General features: G+C 44.1%; 1 protein-coding gene across 14 annotated transcripts in view; it reads right to left on the reverse strand.

Moving 5' to 3' along the window:
* Window positions 1–10592: 10592 nt before the first annotated feature.
* Window positions 10593–20463, reverse strand: part of LOC110530324 (E3 ubiquitin-protein ligase RNF220) — a 289576-nt gene continuing 279705 nt past the window's right edge. For all 14 annotated transcript variants that reach the window (XM_090182300.1, XM_090182298.1, XM_090182297.1 and 11 more), the window contains one exon: window positions 10593–12339. In XM_090182300.1, coding sequence (XP_090038426.1) covers window positions 12268–12339 — 72 coding nt within the window. In that variant the 3' untranslated portion in view covers window positions 10593–12267. The remainder of the gene's footprint in view (window positions 12340–20463) is intronic.

Here is a 20463-nt window from a genome sequence, read left to right on the forward strand (position 1 = left end):
TTAAGCAGCATTTTCAAGAGTATGTGAAACAAAAGTCACAAAAGATGGAAGCATTCGTCACAGGTATGTCACATTGCCAGTTACTGAAAATCGTCTGCACAGAAATAAAACAATAAATTCACACATAGTAGGAGACATTTCCTGCTCCTGTCTAATGAGTTTGATCTCAACTGTCATAGGAGACTTCAGATCCACATTCACATACTGGAGAAGAGGGAACATGAAAGCAGAACCATTTCAAAAGCAATATGTGCAAAGCAAAAATGAAAAGCAAAAATATGATGACATATATGTCACTCTCAAGATGGCAATATTAGTCTTAGCATACTATTTGCATGAAGTTATTCATGTTTGTTTAAAAGCCTACAGTACATTTTGGCATTTCCTTGTATGAAGTATAAAGTAAAGAGTATAAAGTACAGTACAACTTCAACATACATTATATTGCATTTGGCAACACAAATGTCCTATATCCCTCTCTCACATTGTTAAGTGGAGGACTATCGTCACCTCATCTACCACTACAGTGCTACAGTAGATCTCCTGAAAGGGGACTTCAGAAGTTCATTCATCAAAGCAGGTATTTGAGTTTTTAAGCCTCTGAAACAGGAAAATACATTATTTGGGGGGATCCTGGTTTCCTGGTGGTGTCAGGCATAGTCAGACATGATCACATGTGGCTGATGAGGGATCGAATCCATGGTGGACTTAAAACCGTTCTCTTCATACTGCCTGCTTCTGTTTGCACAGGTGAGGACAGTCCCATCCAAGTGTGCCTCAGGCAATCGTTTCTGTAATTTTCAATGTGAGAGATAGCTGGAAGTAGAGACAATATAGAGGTACCCCTCCCCCTCGTGTATCTCACTACAGTGGATGCATGATGGCAGGAATGCAGGTAGGGAGACAGGCAGCTAGGGAGACAGGCAGGAAGGGAGACAGGCAGGCAGGTAGGTAGGGAGACAGACAGGTAGGGAGACAGGCAGACAGACAGGAAGGGAGACAGGCAGGCAGGTAGGGAGACAGGCAGGTAGGGAGACAGGCAGGCAGATAGGAAGACAGGCAGGCAGGCAGACAGACAGACAGATAGACACACACGAGGAAGGATGAGGAAGCCAAGATTAGTTGAATGACTCATATGGCCAGACTTTAGACTTGCTGTCTTTCAGCTGTGATTATATATCTAATGTACAGTTTCATGCTCTGATAAAAAGCCATAGCCTCTGTCCCCGAAGTGCCAAACCCAGAGGCATGTACAGCATGCTAGCTGACAACCAAACCCACTAAACTCATTGAATTATCATAAAACAACATCGATTCATATTTTAACTCCAAACCAACATTTGCATTTTAGTAAAGGTATTTTAAGCAACATGCAAACATGCAATGCAGCAGCCAGGAATTTTATAACCTTAATTTGTTTCTATTGCCCTCCAGTGGCTTTTATAGGCATGTTGATTATGAGGAAGGATTTCAGGCATTCTTTCCCTCACAACTTCCCATTAACCAAAACATCACTTACATTGTTTCCTATGATGTTAAACCGTAAGCCACTGAATAACCAGGTACAGTCTTTTATATTTTGCATAACGTCAATAGAAAATAACATGTAGCAGAGATAGAGGTATAAGCATGAGGGTGCCGTTGTCCGTCTATCCCTATGACTATGCATCAGATAACAGTAGCCCCCTATGGGGATAAAGCACTAGGAAGAGTAAACATTGTCCCCCTTGTGTCCCACTGGTTTCATATTGACTGGAAGGATTAGTGTGTTGTCATCCTGGAGATAGGAGATAACAGAGGACAACTCAGTGAGGACTCCCCTTCCTCTTTTATTAATCTGGCCTGTCAAGTGGATTCAGTAGTGGTGCTTCTATACATGGGCTGTCAATCATTCTACTGACCTAGAGGTGAAGGGTCAACCATCTGAATTCAAACAGGCCCATGGTAAAAGTCAGGGGTGTCCAACAAATCCCTTGAGGCTCACAGTCAACACTGCACTGAAGTTGGTGCTTGTTCACTTAATCCATGTGCATGCTAACATTAGCATTGAGCCAGCGCAAACCACTGTGTTCTCTAGCCAAACAAACAACACTGTAGAACTCTGTCAACACATTGTAGGGGACTTATCATACCTTAAAAACCTAAGTCCTTCTTAACCATGCATTGTGTTACTGTGTGTTGTGGTATAAGTGCAACGTTTACTGTGCCTTGTAAAAACCTCAACAACAATAGCCCACTTGCAAGACACTTCCCTTTAAACCAACTCATGTCCCAGTGGCAGACTTATCACATGGATTAGTACTGTCAATTAGAGGTATTACTATCCAATTACTGGGTAATATCCCATTGAGACTTTATGCAGCGACTTGCGGAAAGAGTAGCGACATACTGGTGTTGTAAATGTACCTTCCATTCAGAAACAACAGGTCTAACTGAGAATTAGCCTACAGTCAACATGTCTGCCCTTACAGAATGTGTAGTGGTGCTTCTCTACAGTCATCTACCGCTCAGCTTTTTTTTTTAACCCTGACTTAAAAAATGTAGGCCCACTGTCACATAGAAAGCATTTATTTTCTATGGTGGAGTAGGTCCGGGCATGACTGGGGGGTGTTCTAGTTTATTATTTCTATGTTTTCTATTTCTTTGTTGGCCAGGTATGGTTCCCAATCAGAGGCAGCTATCTATCGTCTCTGATTGGGGATCATACTTAGGCAGCCTTTTTCCACTTGTTGTTTGTGTGATCTTGTTTAAGTATTGTTGCTTTTGAGCCCTACAAGACTGTACGTTTGTTTGTTTGTTACTCTTTATTGTTTTGTTGCTGGTTCACATTTATATAAATTATGATGAACCCGAACCACGCTGCGCTTTGGTCCACTCCTTATAACGATCGTGGCACCCACGCAACATTAACCAATTAAAAACAGTTCTGTAGCAATGAGGTTTGTGCAGTAGGCTATAGGCCCAATACATTATCACAGCATATTGACTATGCTTGAATTGCCCTTCCAATGTTGTTCTTCTCAGACCATTTTGAAATTATATTTTAGGTTTGATCACACTGGTAATAGATCATTTGTTGTATCACTTGTGAGGCACAGCTTTTTACTGGACTGATGGCCTGTGTCTGAGGGGAGGGAGGGAGCAGCGAGGAGGCTGCCACTCACCCGACTCACCACCCCTTCTCTCTCCCTCTCATCGCTGAGAATTATTTCTGCCTCATTCACCAATTCATGTTGTTCTTCACATGAGCAGATAAAGTGAAATCGTCCTTGATATTAAAAAAGACAGAAGCCGCTAATAATAACAACACAAGCTTATGGAACACTTTGCGCCACTCATTCATTGCAGCTGCAGTCCTGGTTGTAGCGTGAGTGGAAGTAGGGAGAACACACATGGCTTATCAAACTGTTGAACAAAGTGTTGAAATGGCTGAATAACAACTTAAACATGAACTTACTCATAAAAAAAGCATCTCTTTGGTGTATTTGTTGGTCATGGTTTTAAAAGTGTTGAAATCTCACATTATCTTCTTTGCTGTGCGTTCAAGCCTTCTTTTTTACACTTGATTTGCTCTCTGGGCCTGCTGGGTAGACAGATTTCTACTTTCAGACACATGCACTTGGGCTGCTGAATGAAGTGCAACTACTGCCGACAGCACAAACTAATAAAAAATAGGAATGCAAGGCTTTATCATTGGGGTTTTTAGAGAAATGTTTGGTGATCGAATAGAAGTGGCTGGCTTAGAGGTAACTGGCTTAGCTAATTGCTTTGACTGTTTACATTAGACTAAGCAACATATTTACCTTGGAATTACTATTACTTCGAATGCATTTATGATCCTGTCTGCTGTAACCTTAGAGGACTGATTGCGAAACATAAACATTGCTGTTACACTGAAGTATACTGCTGTCATAAGGTTAGAACGCCACTACTGAAGGAACTTGACTTCGCAGTGTTAGTCTCTCTCTCTCTCTCTCTCTCTCTCTCTCTCTCTCTATCTCTCTCTCTCTCTCTCTCTCTCTCTCTCTCTCTCTCTCTCTCTGTTGCAGAGCTCTGGCGTCTGAATGTCATGCACAGTTGGCCAGGTACAACGTCAGTCAGAAGTGGGGTGTCCTCCCCCCCAACCCTCTCTCCCTCCCTCACCCCTCCAACCCCACCGATCTCCATTTGTCATCTCCCCCTTTCAAGATAGGAAAATAGCTGGATACTGTGGTAAGAACCCCCCTCCCCCTTCATCTCCCTCCTACCTCTACCTGTACGAAGCAGTCCCTCAGCAACCTTGACCACCACCTCCCATTCCCCTCCACCGCTCTCCCCCACCCCGTCCCCTCTCTCCCCACCACCACACACAAAACAGTCAGTGTTCCCCTGGGGCCAACTGGAGATGAAAGCCGGTGTGTTGAAGCTGGGGACAGAGGGGAGAAGAGGAAATGTCTCTGATAATTGTGGGAGCATCTCTGCCTTCATTGCAAGGGCCAATCAAAGGCCTTCGTTGTCTGAAGCCTGTCTCTGCTGGGTGGCGGTGGGGGTGACAGAGGTGGCAGGTTTCATGATCCTGTCTATGTGGGGGGTGGCAAGCCAGGCAGCAGGTTTATATAAGATAACACCACCCTGGCATGGTTAACATGAACTCTGGGCAGTAGCCTATGTTAGAGAAAGTCTTGTAATGCATCGTTTCTTTATTGCATTTACCATAGGCTGAAAAGTATACTTCCTTTTCAATTGTGTTTTACTAAAGTAAGTGTGAAAACACCAATAGCATCATATGCCTGAGATAGTTGAGTAGAAGAAGAACCCACCTACTCCGTGCAATGAATTCACATCTCCGTCTCTTCTACTGCATTAGTTTATTATCAAAACAGCTACAATTTAACTGATCATCACCCTGATTTCAAAGGGTAATTTGTTTAGCTTTTTGTTCTCTCACCTACAGTACTTCTACCATTGACAACCTGACCAAATGTACAGGCATGGACTGCCTCCTTGAAAAAACGTTGTCTTGCTTTTAGTGCTCTCATGTGGACAGTGAGAGTAAATGCCAAGGTGGCTGAATAACGGATATTTAAGTAGATATTTGTTGCATACAGTACAAACACTACATACAATTCAATGGAAAAATATAATGCCAAAAATGTGTTGGATATAATAGCCTAGTGTGAGAACTTCATACTAGGCATCAACACTGTGTGGGATGTGGGTGTGTGTGTGGGCAGCCACACACGCACACTTTTAAAATCACCACAATAGCTGTAAAACATTAGGAGGCAGCTAATGTAAGTCAGCCACAACTTTGTGAGAGAGAGATTAGGGAGGTAACTTTGGAGCACTCCCACATGTCGGTTTTCAGTTTCTCTGGTGGCTTTGCCTTAATGTCTCATTGCACACCGCAGATTACAGTAATCCTGTACATGAATACACACAGAAGCAGTTTCACCTCACCTAGTCAGTCGCCTTGTTAATGAAAAACATCCCACTCTAAATCCACATAATGTCATTCTCCAATCTCTTAAGCATTCATGGATATGAAAGCAATTTGGAGAAAGTGTAATTATGGGATTAGCTAGGCAGAGAGGAGAGGACCCTGAAGATCTTTACAACCACGTTAGCTAGGGTTTCCTCTTTAATTCTTTCTTTATTTTTAGATTTTGTATATCCGAAAAAGGTGAAGATTATTGAGATGACAAACACCTGGACATCTGTGCAAAAGAGAGTAGATTCATTCAACAACTTCCACAGCAATCTTGGGATAACGATAGATGGTAAATGGGAGAGATTGGCTATATGATCGGCTGATTGAGTCTTAACTGGTTCAAATTCCCCTTTCTAATTGCACCTCCAATCCACGATGGGTCATCTAAAACGTTGTCTCTGGCACCACCAAGGCGAGAAATAGAAAAGGACACAACACCATATGGCCTATGTCAAACACTCTCCCTTCCCCTTTCTCCTAAACAGGGATCCCTTGACTGACGGAATCCTTTTCCGATGAACCACCTTGGGCTGGATCGATGTTGTAAAAAGGCCATGGTGGAGAGCAGGCTCTTAATTGAATGAGTTGTACCAGCAGCAATATGCTGAGTGCCAGAGAAGGAAGAGGAGGATGCTAGTAGGGGGAGGTAGGGTAGGGGGTCCAAGTAAAATTCCCACATGAAGGTGTAAATTACCATTGGTACAGACGGGCAATGCAATAGAGGAATTACCGAACACAGCAGGGAAGGCCTGTCCTATTGATCGGTCTGTGGAGATGTTTGTAAACTAGCAATAATGGCCCCCACACTCTATACTCCCCCATCAGGACAAGCTTTGACCTCCAAAAGCAATTTCTATAGATCTGCTTCGACTTGGGGCCCCCACTTCCTGGGTCCAGAGCCACTCAGGCTCCAAGCCTAGCCGTAACCCGACCCTCAGTCACAGCCCTCCTAATGCACCAGTTATGGATTGGTTGGGTGTCTGGCCTACAACCTCTTGACAGGCTGGGCAGGGGGGTAAACGATACAGGCTCTGTAACTTTCATTTAACCATAAAGCCTTAAAGGCACATTTAAATAACATTTGATTTGATTTAATCTGGCCCCCTGCCGTCAAACCCCTCAGTCTTCTCTTCTCCTCCAGGCTAGTGGTCACTCCTTCTCCACTTTAACCTCCACACACTTCACACTCAGGGGATCAAGCACATGTATATCCACTGGTCAATCCTAATCTGATTGACCTCAGCTTGTCCTCTCCTGAATTGTTGGGGTGAGATTGAGTGTTGATATCCAGACTAGGGGCTTCACCCTAGAGAGTTTCCAGAACCTTCAGCAGGAGTACAGGGAGAAGTTCAGTTACACAAGAGGTTTATTAGAACCACTGCTGGCATTCCCACTCATTTAGCACTCCTTTATTAGCATATGATAACAACAATTCTGGGGATTGTTTTGCTTTCTGCTGGATGTGCCTTTCTTTACCTAGGCATGGGAAAGGTAATATTGGTTGAATTCAAGGTTTGGCCATGGATCTAAGAGGCTGCGAGGGGGAAAAATTACTTTCAGTGATCATCTTGTAGTTTTCCACCAAATTACTGTAACAGGTTTCTGCTGAATGGGCAGCGTTCCTTGGCTGAATTGTTCTAGCGACGTTAACAAGCACATACACTTTCCCCTGCCTCAGCTTGCCTGCCTGCCTGCTGCACCATCTGGAGAGCATCCATCATTGGGAGTGTTGGGAAGTTCGAAACCCTTTAGAGTTATTGGACACTTTTTGCCTCTAAATGGTATCGGAGGCTGCTAGTTCCAGCGGCGTCTATTTTGACTGGTTTAAATCTAGATGAATGGCTATCTATTGGCTTGGCTGTTGGGAAAACAGAGACATTCTGATCACTCACCATGTCATATGAAACATTCCCATGCTTTTAAAACGTGATTTTCCTGAGGTTGGAATGATACGGAGAAATTGTGAAAATGAGGATAATGCAATTTCAGTGTTACAGCTGATTGTAAAGACAACCTGAAAGTTCTGCCTATTTAGTGGGATGGAGTTTTGGCCTGCCCGGTAACATCACCAGGTGGTAAATTAGTTAATTTGGGGTGTTTTTATTTTTTTTAATTTCACCTTTATTTAACCAGGTAGGCCAGTTGAAAACAAGTTTTCATTTACAACTGCAACCTGGCCAAGATAAAGCAAAGCAGTGTGACAAAAACAACAACACAGAGTTACACATAAACAAACATACAGTCAATAACACAATAGAAAAATCTATGTACAGTGTGTGCAAATGTAGAAGATTAGGGAGGTAAGGCAATAAATAGGCCGTAGAGGAAAAACATGTACAATTTAGCAATTAACACTGGAGTGATAGATGTACAGATGATGATGTGCAAGTAGAGATACTGGGGTGCAAAAGAGCAAGAAGATAAATAACAATATGGGGATGAGGTAGTTGGGTATTCTATGTACAGATTGGCTGTGTACAGGTACAGTGATCGATAAGCTGCTCTGACAGCTGATGCTTAAAGTTAGAGAGGGACATATAAGTCTCCAGCTTCAGAGATTTTTGCAATTCGTTCCAGTCATTGGCAGCAGAGAACTGGAAGGAAAAGCGGCCAAAGGAGGTGGTGGCTTTGGGAATGACCAGTGAGATATACCTGCTGGAGCACGTGCTACGGGTGGGTGTTGCTATGGATAAGGCGGAGCTTTAGCTAGCAGACTTATAAATTACCTGGATCCAGTGGGTTTGGCAACGAATATGTAGCGAGGGCCAGCCAACGAGAGCATACAGGTCGCAGTGGTGGTTAGTATATGGGGCTTTGGTGACAAAACGGATGGCACTGTGATAGACTACATCCAGTTTGCTGAGTAGAGTGTTGGAAGCTATTTTGTAAATGGCATCGCCAAAGTCAAGGATCGGTTGGATAGTCAGTTTTACGAGGGTCTGTTTGGCCGCATGAGTGAAGGAGGCTTTGTTGTGAAATAGGAAGCCGATTCTAGATTTAATTTTGGATTGGAGATGCTTAATGTGAGTCTGGAAGGAGAGTTTAGTCTAACCAGACACATAGGTATTTGTAGTTGTCTGAACCGTCCAGAGTAGTGATGCTAGTCGGGCGGGCGGCAATCGGTTGAAGAGCATGCATTTAGTTTAACTAGCATTTAAGAGCAGTTGGAGGCCACGGAAGGAGTGTTGTATGGCATTGAAGCTCGCTTGGAGGTTTGTTAACACTGTGTCCAAAGAAGGGCCAAAGAAGGGCCAAAGAAGGGCCAGAAGCCATTTGGAGGTTTGTTAACAGTGTCCAAAGAATGCCCAAGAAGCCGGTGTTTGGAGGATATATTGGCACAGGTGATGTTAGGCTCTAGACAAAGTTTTTTTCGGATTCCAGAGACGGAACCCAGTCGTTCAATCTTTTTGTTCTGTATCTATGGATGTGCTCTCTCTCGTCAGGACACTGTTGTTCAGAGGAGCTAGCCAACAACACAGCTAACACAATAACTTCAAACTGAAGCATGAAAGACTGCAAACAGGCTGCACATAATTTAGTTTTTTCTTTGTAGATATCCATAAAAAATTATGTTGATTCATGATTTCGACTGGCTAAGAAAAGCTGCCTGCCTGTCTCTCTCATCCTGACCTCCGACACATTCATTATTTAGTATGCAACAGCTGGAGATTGAATTTGAATATTGAAACAATGTTGCAAATGTCAGAAAGACAAACAGTAAGGTTTATACAAATCTCCACTGTTGAAAACGTAATGTTAGTCTTAAAGAAATGTGAAATAATGTCTAGATGCTTTTTATAGCAGAGATCAAGCTTTTATATTGCCTGGCTGGGCTGATGAGACAGTGGATTGCGCAGTCAGATGGAACAGAGTAAATATGCATTTTAGCCGGTGGTAAATTGTGGAATAAACACCGGCTGGAATGTGGGTTTTAACCAATCAGCATTCAGGATTAGACCCACCCAATATACTGTATAATAGACCCACAACCGCTCTACCAATAACAGCTGGTTTTCAGTTTTCCCCTCACCACTCAGACCACTCCCAGACAGTCCTAGCAAAATTCTTTGACAAATTGCTCTTTTTTTCTTTTTGATCCGTTTTACTTGAAAACAATCATAGTTGTTATCCATACATTATTTGATATTGAGATAAAAACGGCTGCATTGGACCTTGAACTAGATTTATATTCCGGACCTAAAGAGAGTAAGGAGCAATGAGTGATGAGCTCTGGGAATAATGGCAGCACGCGAGGACAACTTTCAGATTTACAATCATTTAATTAATGTCAAATGTAGTTTACAAACGGGAAAGACACGTACCATTTTCAAGAATATACAAAGACACAAATTATTTGACACAATCATCTTGTGCAATTTGTCATCTTTGGGGCAGGTTGAAATAAATCTCCAGTTGAAGGAACCACAGTGAGAAGAGCTTAACCCTTAATTCTCAACAGTGTTGTGAAGCAGATTCACAGAAGTCACAGCTCTTGTCTTGACACACAGGTGTAGCAAGCTTAAACATCCTACCACGGGTTCAAAGGTGACCCACACATACCTTAGCACAGCTTTAAGTGTTCATTTTCCTATGCATGGTTACCTGTACGTGTGACTGCAAAGTGGAACTAGAACAAAAACCTATACATGTACTGTATGAACAGAGGTATTGGGAAAATAACTTTGGAACAATTCTACAGATCCTTTTAGGTTCTATGAGCCTGTGATCATAACTTCTAACAGGCTGCTCCATGACATACCCTTTATTGAAACAATACTGTACTAAAGATGTGCACTGCTTCTATGAAAACAAACCTGCTGTATGTCTACATTGTAGCGATCATTATCAAATAGTCACCATAAAATAGCATCTAAATCAACAATGGAGGGAGATGGTGAAAGAATCTTAAACCTAAACCAATGCAATAAGCACTAAACTGGAGAAAGTTCTGAAAACAGTAGTCCATGAAGAGAAACCAGGTCTGGACTGAAATAAATATAAACATCTTTGCATTTGTGACTAAAGTCTTCATCAATTGTTCCCCTTCACAAAAAAATGGAAGCTTTCTGTACATGTGTTAATATATCTTCAGGGTTTCCGTTGGGGTTTGAATTCAGTCATAAACCTTTCATTTCTTTATTTTTTGTCAGCATACATCAATACAGACATCACAGGATACATAGTTTTACAAATACAAAGCACACCACCTTGCTGTGGGGTAGTGTTCAGTCACTGGGCTTTGGCAATCAGTTGGCCAACCCAACATGGCGGCCCACTCCTCTTTTCCCTTACAGATGGGAAGGACCTACCGTTACGAGTTGCCATGGTGGAGCCTTTGCTGGGTAGCACAATGGAAGGAACACTCAAACATTTCTGGAGGAGAAGCATTTTATGGGGCTTTATCAGAGCGGAGGACAAAACAGAAAACCAAAGTGATTAGTAAAGTTATATGATCAAAAACTGAGGTGGGAGGTGGAGGTTAACTCAACTGCGTTCCAGGTTGCGATTTTGAAAATAGCTGTTTGGCCAGCGTTGCAGCTCTGTACAATTCAAAGCCATCATCTCTCCTAGTCTAGGGTTAGAGCCATTTGAATCTTTACATTCCATTAAACTAAATAAAAATAAACATCATCTTCTTGCTTTAGGTTTACATCTTCTACAGATGTTACTGTATAGTTTAATGAAAAATGTACACCATCTAAACCTTGAATTTCTAATTGAGTAGTTTATTATTATTACTTTAAATGTATTCCTGTACAATGAAATAGAACTTCAACCTCAACCTCAAGATGACAAAATTGGTTTAAAAATACAGAGGGCTTTCTTTTTGTCCATTTTTTAAACCCCCCCCCCAAACTCAAAATAAAAACTGGACTTTAATAATATATACTTTGTGTGTGTATGTGTGCGTGTGTATGTGTGCGTACATATGTATACAAGTGTAACCTCTATGTCATTTACACACAACACTGTAAACATACACAGACTATTATACATGTGCTTGCACTGATTCTTGGGATTTGGTTGACTTCACTATAACACCACAACTGAAGGGAAAAGGAGGTTGAAAAGAACAAGAGGATCCCCTGGATGTTCCGAGGTTGTCTGTTTGGTTGAACGCTGAAAGAGTTGATTGGTTTCCTTTCCCCCTTACCAAGTCTTCAAGCAGGGTGCGACTACCGGTGGTCAGCTTAATATCTAGCTTGGCTGAGGGGGGTTTTCCACACAGAGGGAGTTACACCACCACCTCCTGCCACCTGAACACACCTCTCCGCAGGGATGATGGTGCTCAGTGAGTAACACAGCAGTGTGAAGATGGGTCATCGGAGCTACAGGATCAAAAAACACAGAACCAGAAGTGTCAGCCAGGGTGGAGGGTATCTGACTGGACTAGACCACTCACCACTAGAGGGCAGGGTGGAGGGTATCTGACTGGACTAGACCACCCACCACCAGAGGGCATCTGACTGGATAGATCGTCCACCACTAGAGGGCAGGGTGGAGGGAGCCAGTGAGGGGTGGTTGGTTAGTCATTCTGAGAACACTCGGTCATAATGAACTACTTGGTTAGGTTCTGTTCCAATGTTTGGTTGGTTGGTTGATCAGTCAGTCCTCCCCTGGTCTGAAGAGTCATTCAATACATCAGTAATCTCTCTAAGCTCTGAAGGGGCTTCACAAACCCAGGCTCACGTAAGGTCAACAAAAACAAATACTGAGAGAGCAAATGGAAATATGAGGAACAAATGGAGGGAGGAGGGGATGGAGGTGTAGGCCGGTCAGGGCAGGCGCCATCTTCTTCACATGTAGACGCGCCTTAGATCTCCTGGCGATGTGATGGTGTTGCATTGTGGGCACAGTTTCTTGTTTCCCTGTGGGACAGCGAGAGAGAGAGAGAGGAACATGTCATTGTTGAGGCCACAATATGAACAGTTGAGGGTTTCAATAAAGCATAGAGAATGCATCGGTCCTTTTACTACCCTGGTGAAATAGTATGCAGTACTTAGACTGACAGTACAGAGATGGTCCTGTAATAAACTCAGCAATAAACGCCCTCTCACTGTCAACTGCGTTTATTTTCATGTACAGTGGGGCAAAAAAGTTTTTAGTCAGCCACCAATTGTGCAAGTTCTCCCACTTAAAAATATGTGAGAGGCCTGTAATTTTCATCATAGGTACACTTCAACTATGACAGGCAAAATGAGAAGAAAAAAATCCAGAAAATCACATTGTAGGATTTTTAATTAATTTATTTGCAAATTATGGTGGAAAATAAGTATTTGGTCACCTACAAACAAGCAAGATTTCTGGCTCTCACAGACCTGTAACTTCTTCTTTAAGAGGCTCCTCTGTCCTCCACTCGTTACCTGTATTAATGGCACCTGTTTGAACTTGTTATCAGTATAAAAGACTCCTGTCCACAAACTCAAACAGTCACACTCCAAACTCCACTATGGCCAAGACTAAAGAGCTGTCAAAGGACACCAGAAACAAAATTGTAGACCTGCACCAGCCTGGGAAGACTGAATCTGCAATAGGTAAGCAGCTTGGTTTGAAGAAATCAACTGTGGGAGCAATTATTAGGAAATGGAAGACATACAAAACCACTGATAATCTCCCTCGATCTGGGGCTCCACGCAAGATCTCACCCCGTAGGGTCAAAATGATCACAAGAACGGTGAGCAAAAATCCCAGAACCACAAGGGGGGACCTAGTGAATGACCTGCAGAGAGCTGGGACCAACGTAACAAAGCCTACCATCAGTAACACACTACGCCGCCAGGGACTCAAATCCTGCAGTGCCAGACGTGTCCCCCTGCTTAAGCCAGTACATGTCCAGGCCCGTCTGAAGTTTGCTAGAGAGCATTTAGATGATCCAGAAGAAGATTGGGAGAATGTCATATGGTCAGATGAAACCAAAATACGTCGTGTTTGGAGGACAAAGAATGCTGAGTTGCATCCAAAGAACACCATACCTACTGTAAAGCATGGAGGTGGAAACATGCTTTGGGGCTGTTTTTCTGCAAAGGGACCAGGACGACTGATCCGTGTAAAGGAAAGAATGAATGGGGCCATGTATCATGAGATTTTGAGTGACAACCTCCTTCCATCAGCAAGGGCATTGAAGATGAAACGTGGCTGGGTCTTTTAGCATGACAATGATCACAAACACACCGCCCAGGCAACGAAGGAGTGGCTTTGTAAGAAGCATTTCAAGGTCCTGGAGTGGCCTAGCCAGTCTCCAGATCTCAACCCCATAGAAAATCTTTGGAGGGAGTTGAAAGTCCGTGTTGCCCAGCAACAGCCCCAAAACATCACTGCTCTAGAGGAGATCTGCATGGAGGAATGGGCCAAAATACCAGCAACAGTGTGTGAAAACCTTGTGAAGACTTACAGAAAACGTTTGACCTCTGTCATTGCCAACAAAGGGTATATAACAAAGTATTGAGATACACTTTTGATATTGACCAAATACTTATTTTGCAAATACATTATCTGGATTTTTTTTTCTGTCATAGTTGAAGTGTACCTATGATGAAAATGACAGGCCTCTCATCTTTTGAAGTGGGAGAACTTGCACAATTGGTGGCTGACTAAATACTTTTTTGCCCCACTGTATGTACTTAACATGTGTAAATACGTGTATGAACATAAGATTCAACAACTGAGACATAACTGAACAAGTTCCACAGACGTGACTAACAGAAATTGAATAATGTGTCATTGAACAAATGGGGGGTCAAAATCAAAAGTAACAGCCAGTATCTGGTGTGGCCACCAGAGTACTGCAGTTAAGTACTGCAGTGCATCTCCTCATGGACTGCACCAGATTTGCTAGGTCGTGCTGTGAGATGTTAGCCCACTCTTCCACCAAGGCACCTGCAAGTTCCAGGACATTTCTGGGAGGAATGGCCGTAGCCCTCACCCTCTGATCCAACAGGTCCCAGACGTGCTCAATGGGATTGAGATTCGGTCTCTTCGCTGGCCATGGCAGAACACTGACATTCCTGTCTTGCAGGAAATAACACACAGAACGAGCAGTATGGCTGGAGGCATTGTCATGCTGGAGGGTCATGTCAGGATGAGCCTGCAGGAAGGGTACCACATGAGGGAGGAGGATGTCTTCCCTGTAACGCACAGCGTTGAGATTGCCTGCAATGACAACAAGCTCAGTCCGATGATGCTGTGACACACCGCCCCAGACCATGACAGACCCTCCACCTACAAATCAATCCCGCTCCAGAGTACAGGCCTCGGTGTAACGCTCATTCCTTCGATGATAAACGCGAATCCGACCATCACCCTTGGTGAGACAAAACCGTGACTCGTTGGTGAAGAGCACTTTTCCCCAATCCTGTCTGGTCCAGCGACGGTGGGTGTGTGTCCATAGGTGACGTTGTTGCCAGTGATGTCTGGTGAGGACCTGCCTACAATAGGCCTACAAGCCCTCAGTCCAGCCTCTCTCACCCTATTGCGGACAGTCTGAGCACTGATGGAGGGATTGTGCGTTCCTGGTGTAACTCGGGCAGTTGCTGTTGCCATCCTGTACCTGTCCCGCAGGTGTGATGTTCGGATGTACCGATCCTGTGCAGGTGTTGTTACACAAGGTCTGCCACTGCGAGGACAATCAGCTGTCCGTCCTCTCACTGTAGCGCTGTCGAAGACGTCTCACAGTACGGACATTGCAATTTATTGCCTTGGCCACATTTGCAGTCCTCATGCCTTGCAGCATGCCTAAGGCACATTCATGCAGATGAGCAGGGACCCTGGGCATCTTTATTTTGGTGCTTTTCAGAGTAAGTAGAAAGGCATCTTTAGTGTCCAAAGTTTTCATAACTGTGACCTTAATTTCCTACCATCTGTAAGCTGTTCTTGTCTTAATGACCGTTCCACAGGTGCATTAATTGTTTATGGTTCATTGAACAAGCATGGGAAACAGTGTTTAAGCCCTTCACAATGAAGATCTGTGAAGTTATTTGGATTCTTACAAATTATATTTGAAAGACAGAGTCCTGAAAAAGGGACATTTCTTTTTTTGCTGAGTTTAGATCAAAACAACCACATCAGTACAGAACGGGTATAAAACCACATTCAGCCAGTGTATCAATCCCCACACATGCCTCCGTCAGTGACAGATGGCCTACAGTGGAGCATCAAAGCCTGCTCATCATCCTGTTCCAAGGTTCCTGCTCTTCTCTCTCCCACTTTGAATCACTGCCATCTCCTATAAAGCTGTGTACAGGGTGTAATTAAAAGGCAATGGGTGCAGGAGCTGAGAGCAGGGCAAGGTGAGCTGTGTGGTCTCTCCTCTCTCTCTGTGCCACACGAGGTGCTGCTGCCCCGAGTGGAGAGAGAGACGGGCGTCTGCCACGGCAGGAGGGAGGGCTGCCACACAACCATACAGTCTGCCAACCGAGCCATCTAACTGGGCCCTGATTCACAAACACTTCTTACGCAACAACTTCTTTTTTCTTCGGAAACTTAAGTGCAATTCCTCAACAATATCTTAAGATATGATATTCTTATGAACTTCTCAAATATTTTCTTACAAGATGTTTGTTGCTAGGCAACCAATTTAGCTAGCTATCTAGCTAGCAATGGCAATCTCATTAACATATTTCATACTGAAATGACTGTTCTAAAACATCTTCTTGGGTTTAAAATAATCAATACAGAAACTTTGTGAGTGAATTAAACATGTTCAGTTGCTTTCATGAGCCTATTCTCTCACTGCCCAGAGTTTATGACAACGGTTTAGCTATCTTGGAAGTAAGAACAAATCCAAGAAATGTACACTGCTCAAAAAAATAAAAAAGGGAACACCTAAACAACACAATGTAACTCCAAGTCAATCACACTTCTGTGAAATCAAACTGTCCACTTAGGAAGCAACACTGATTGACAATACATTTCACATGCTGTTGTGCAAATGGTATAGACAACAGGTGGATATTATATGCAATTAGAAAAGACACCCCCAATAAAGGAGTGGTTCTGCAGGTGGTGACCACAGACCACTTCTCAGTTCCTATGCTTCCTGGCTGATGTTTTGGTCACTTTTGAATGCTGGCGGTGCTTTCACTCTAGTGGTAGCATGAGACGGAGTCTACAACCCACACAAGTGGCTCAGGTAGTGCAGCTCATCCAGGATGGCACATCAATGCGAGCTGTGGCAAGAAGGTCTGCTGTGTCTGTCAGCGTAGTGTCCAGAGCATGGAGGCGCTACCAGGAGACAGGCCAGTACATCAGGAGACGTGGAGGAGGCCGTAGGAGGGCAACAACCCAGCACCAGGACCGCTACCTCCGCCTTTGTGCAAGGAGGAGCAGGAGGAGCACTGCCAGAGCCCTGCAAAATGACCTCAAGCAGGCCACAAATGTGCATGTGTCTGCTCAAACGGTCAGAAACAGACTCCATGAGGGTGGTATGAGGGCCCAACGTCCACAGGTGGGGGTTGTGCTTACAGCACAACACCGTGCAGGACGTTTGGCATTTCCCAGAGAACACCAAGATTGGCAAATTCGCCACTGGCGCCCTGTGCTCTTCACAGATGAAAACAGGTTCACACTGAGCACATGTGACAGACGTGACAGTCTGGAGACACCGTGGAGAACGTTCTGCTGCCTGCAACATCCTCCAGCATGACCGGTTTGGCGGTGGGTCAGTCATGGTCTGGGGTGGCATTTCTTTGGGGGGCCGCACAGCCCTCGATGTGCTCGCCAGAGGTAGCCTGACTGCCATTAGGTACCGAGATGAGATCCTCAGACGCCTTGTGAGACCATATGCTGGTGCGGTTGCCCCTGGGTTCCTCCTAATGCAAGACAATGCTAGACCTCATGTGGCTGGAGTGTGTCAGCAGTTCTTGCAAGAGGTAAGGCATTGATGCTATGGACTGGCCCGCCCGTTCCCCAGACCTGAATCCAATTGAGCACCTCTGGGACATCATGTCTCGCTCCATCCACCACAGACTGTCCAGGAGTTGGCGGATGCTTTAGTCCAGGTCTGGGAGGAGATCCCTCAGGAGACCATCCGCCACCTCATGAGGAGCATGCCCAGGCGTTGTAGGGAGGTCATACAGGCACGTGGAGGCCACACACACTACTGAGCCTCATTTTTACTTGTTTTAAGGACATTACCGTAATTTCCGGACTATAAGCCGCTACTTTTTTCCCACGCTTTGAGCCTCGCGGTTTATACAATGACGCGGCTAATTTATGGATTTTTCCCGCTTTCACAAGATTCATGCCTCCAAAAAACTGAGCACCGTCACATAATGTGACGTAAATTGAGCGCGCTCAAACTTCCCATCATTCTGATTACGGTAGTCATTTTGTCACCCTCATCATGGCAAAGACACAGATAAATGCATATGATGCAGCTTTCAAGTTGAAGGCGATCGATCTGGCTGTTGGAAAAGGAAATAGAGCTGTTGCACGGGAGCTTGGCCTTAATGAGTCGATGATAAGACGTTGGAAACAGCAGCGTGAGGAACTGACTCAGTGCAAAAAGACAACAAAAGCTTTTAGAGGGAAGAAAAGCAGATGGCCCGAACTAGAAAATGAGCTTGACGACTGGGTCAACACACAGAGAGCAGACGGCCGAGGTGTTTCAACTGTGCAGATCTGACTGAAAGCCAAAACAATCGCCACGGCAATGAAGTTTGAGGATTTTAGAGGTGGACCATCGTGGTGTCTAACATTTATGAGACGTAAAGGCCTGTCCATCAGGGTACAGACGAGTCTGTGTCAGCAGCTCCCTCCCGACTACGAGGAAAAAGTTTCAAACTTCCGCAAATTCACTGATGCAAAGATAGAGGAGCATTCCATCGGCCCGCACGACATCATAAATATGGATGAGGTTCCTCTGACGTTTGACCTGCCTCTCACTCGGACTGTCAACAGGAAAGGCGAATCATCCGTCAAGCTGAAAACAACTGGGCATGAAAAAACGCACTTCACCTGTGTTCTGAGCTGCACGGCATCGGGAGAAAAGCTTCCACCAATGTTCATTTTTAAACGCATGACGATGCCAAAAGAAAAATTCCAGAGAGGAATTGTTATGAAAGTCAACAAGAAAGGATGGATGACGGAAGGCCTAATGCATGAATGGCATACGGAGTGTTACGGAAAGCGACCGGGAGGATTCTTTCACAAAAACAAGGCATTGCTCGTGTTGGACAGCATGAGGGTCCACATAACAGATTCTGTGAAAGAAGCCATCAAGAGGACAAACTCAATTCCAGCTGTGATTCCTGGGGGCACAACAAAGTATTTGCAGCCACTCGACATCAGTGTAAATCGTGCATTTAAGGTGGCGCTCCGTGTTCAGTGGGAGGCTTGGATGACAAGTGGGGAGAAATCCTTCACTAAAACGGGCCGCATGCGAAGAGCCACTTATGGTCAAGTCTGCCAGTGGATCCTGACAGCGTGGAGCATTGTCAAAAAATCCACTATCATCAACGGGTTTCGAAAGGCTGGACTGCTGCGTGTTGTTAAGGGCAGTTCAGCTGGGAATTTGCCTCCGGATGAAAGTGACGAGAGCGACAATGAAAACGATCCAACATCGGATGAAGCAATTCTGAGGCTATTCAACTCCGACACCGAAGGAGATGACTTCAGTGGTTTCAGTGCACAGGAGGAGGAAGATAGTGACCAATGACTTTATTGGTAGGCTACTGTTTAATTTTTGTAACAAGCCGTGTTTCGTTAAAGCCTATTTATTTTTGTTACAAGCCGTGTTTCGTTTAAAGGCTGTGTAAAGTTAATTTGTTTCAATGTACCGGTAGGCACCTGCGGCTTATGGACATGTGCGGCTTATTTATGTAAAAAATACATATATTTTTTTAAATCAGTGGGTGCGGCTTAAATTCAGGTGCGCTTAATAGTCCAGAAATTACAGTACATCAAAGTTGGATCAGCCTGTAGTGTGGTTTTCCACTTTAATTTTGAGTGTGACTCCAAATCCAGACCTCCATGGGTTGATAAATTTGATTTAATAATAATTTTTGTGTGATTTTGTTGTCAGCACATTCAACTATGTAAAGAAAAAAGTATTTAATAAGAATATTTCATTCATTCAGATCTAGGATGTGTTATTTTAGTGTTCCCTTTATTTTTTTGAGCAGTGTATTTTCAAGAATTAGATTTATCTTTTTGCTTAAGGAGAAGCATAAGAAATAGCGCAATAACATTTCCAATAACCTTTTTGAGGAATATCAACTTTGCTTTACTTTCTCCATAAGTCTATAGTTAAGTAAAAAATGCAGTTAAGAAGAAATGTCTTAAGGTTTTGTGAATCTGGGCCCTGAACACTTACCCTGGCATGTATCCGACCTGTGTTCAAATTTGTTTTCTTTCAAATATTTTGAGCGTTTGATTGAGCCTGCCAAGTGTCATCTAGCTGAACGCCTCCCCCTACAAGTGCTGACATACCACCAGCTCAAAACACGAAAGACATGTAGACTACCAGCTTTCACTGGTCTCCTGTCACTGTCTCATTAACAAGAAAGAGAAATGAGAGTTATGGGGAAGGTTACTGGAGCCACACTGTGAAGGGGTATAGTCTACTACCAGTGTTTGTGCTCAGAGTGAGAGTCAACTTCCAGCACACAGGGAGGGACCTGTGTATGTAAAGTCAGAGGCACTCCCTGACTGATCTGGCTAACGGTTCTAGTCAGAGTATGCAGAGGACACAGAGTTCATACACTGATCCCTGACACACTGATGTGGTGGGCTGGGTTAGCCCTGTGTGTGTGTAAACCTGAGTGCACAGGGTCAGGCCCTGGCTTGCAGAAAGGGGTAAATAAATCTTTGCCAGACAAGGGAGCACACAGCTGTAAGCAAACAGTGGAGTCTCTGTGCTGCCAGAAGCAGGAGTCGGGGGGCAGCTGGGGGCCCGAGCAGCTCTCACACCACGGTGCAAAGAGGATTTGTGGCTCCCAACAAGTTTGCTCATGTCTAGAAATGACCAGGCTAAGAAGATGGTGGATGGCCTTGAG

Source organism: Oncorhynchus mykiss, chromosome 8 (assembly GCF_057628025.1).
Source record: "Oncorhynchus mykiss isolate SJ-2025 chromosome 8, ASM5762802v1, whole genome shotgun sequence".
In the NCBI taxonomy this organism is placed as follows: domain Eukaryota; kingdom Metazoa; phylum Chordata; class Actinopteri; order Salmoniformes; family Salmonidae; genus Oncorhynchus; species Oncorhynchus mykiss.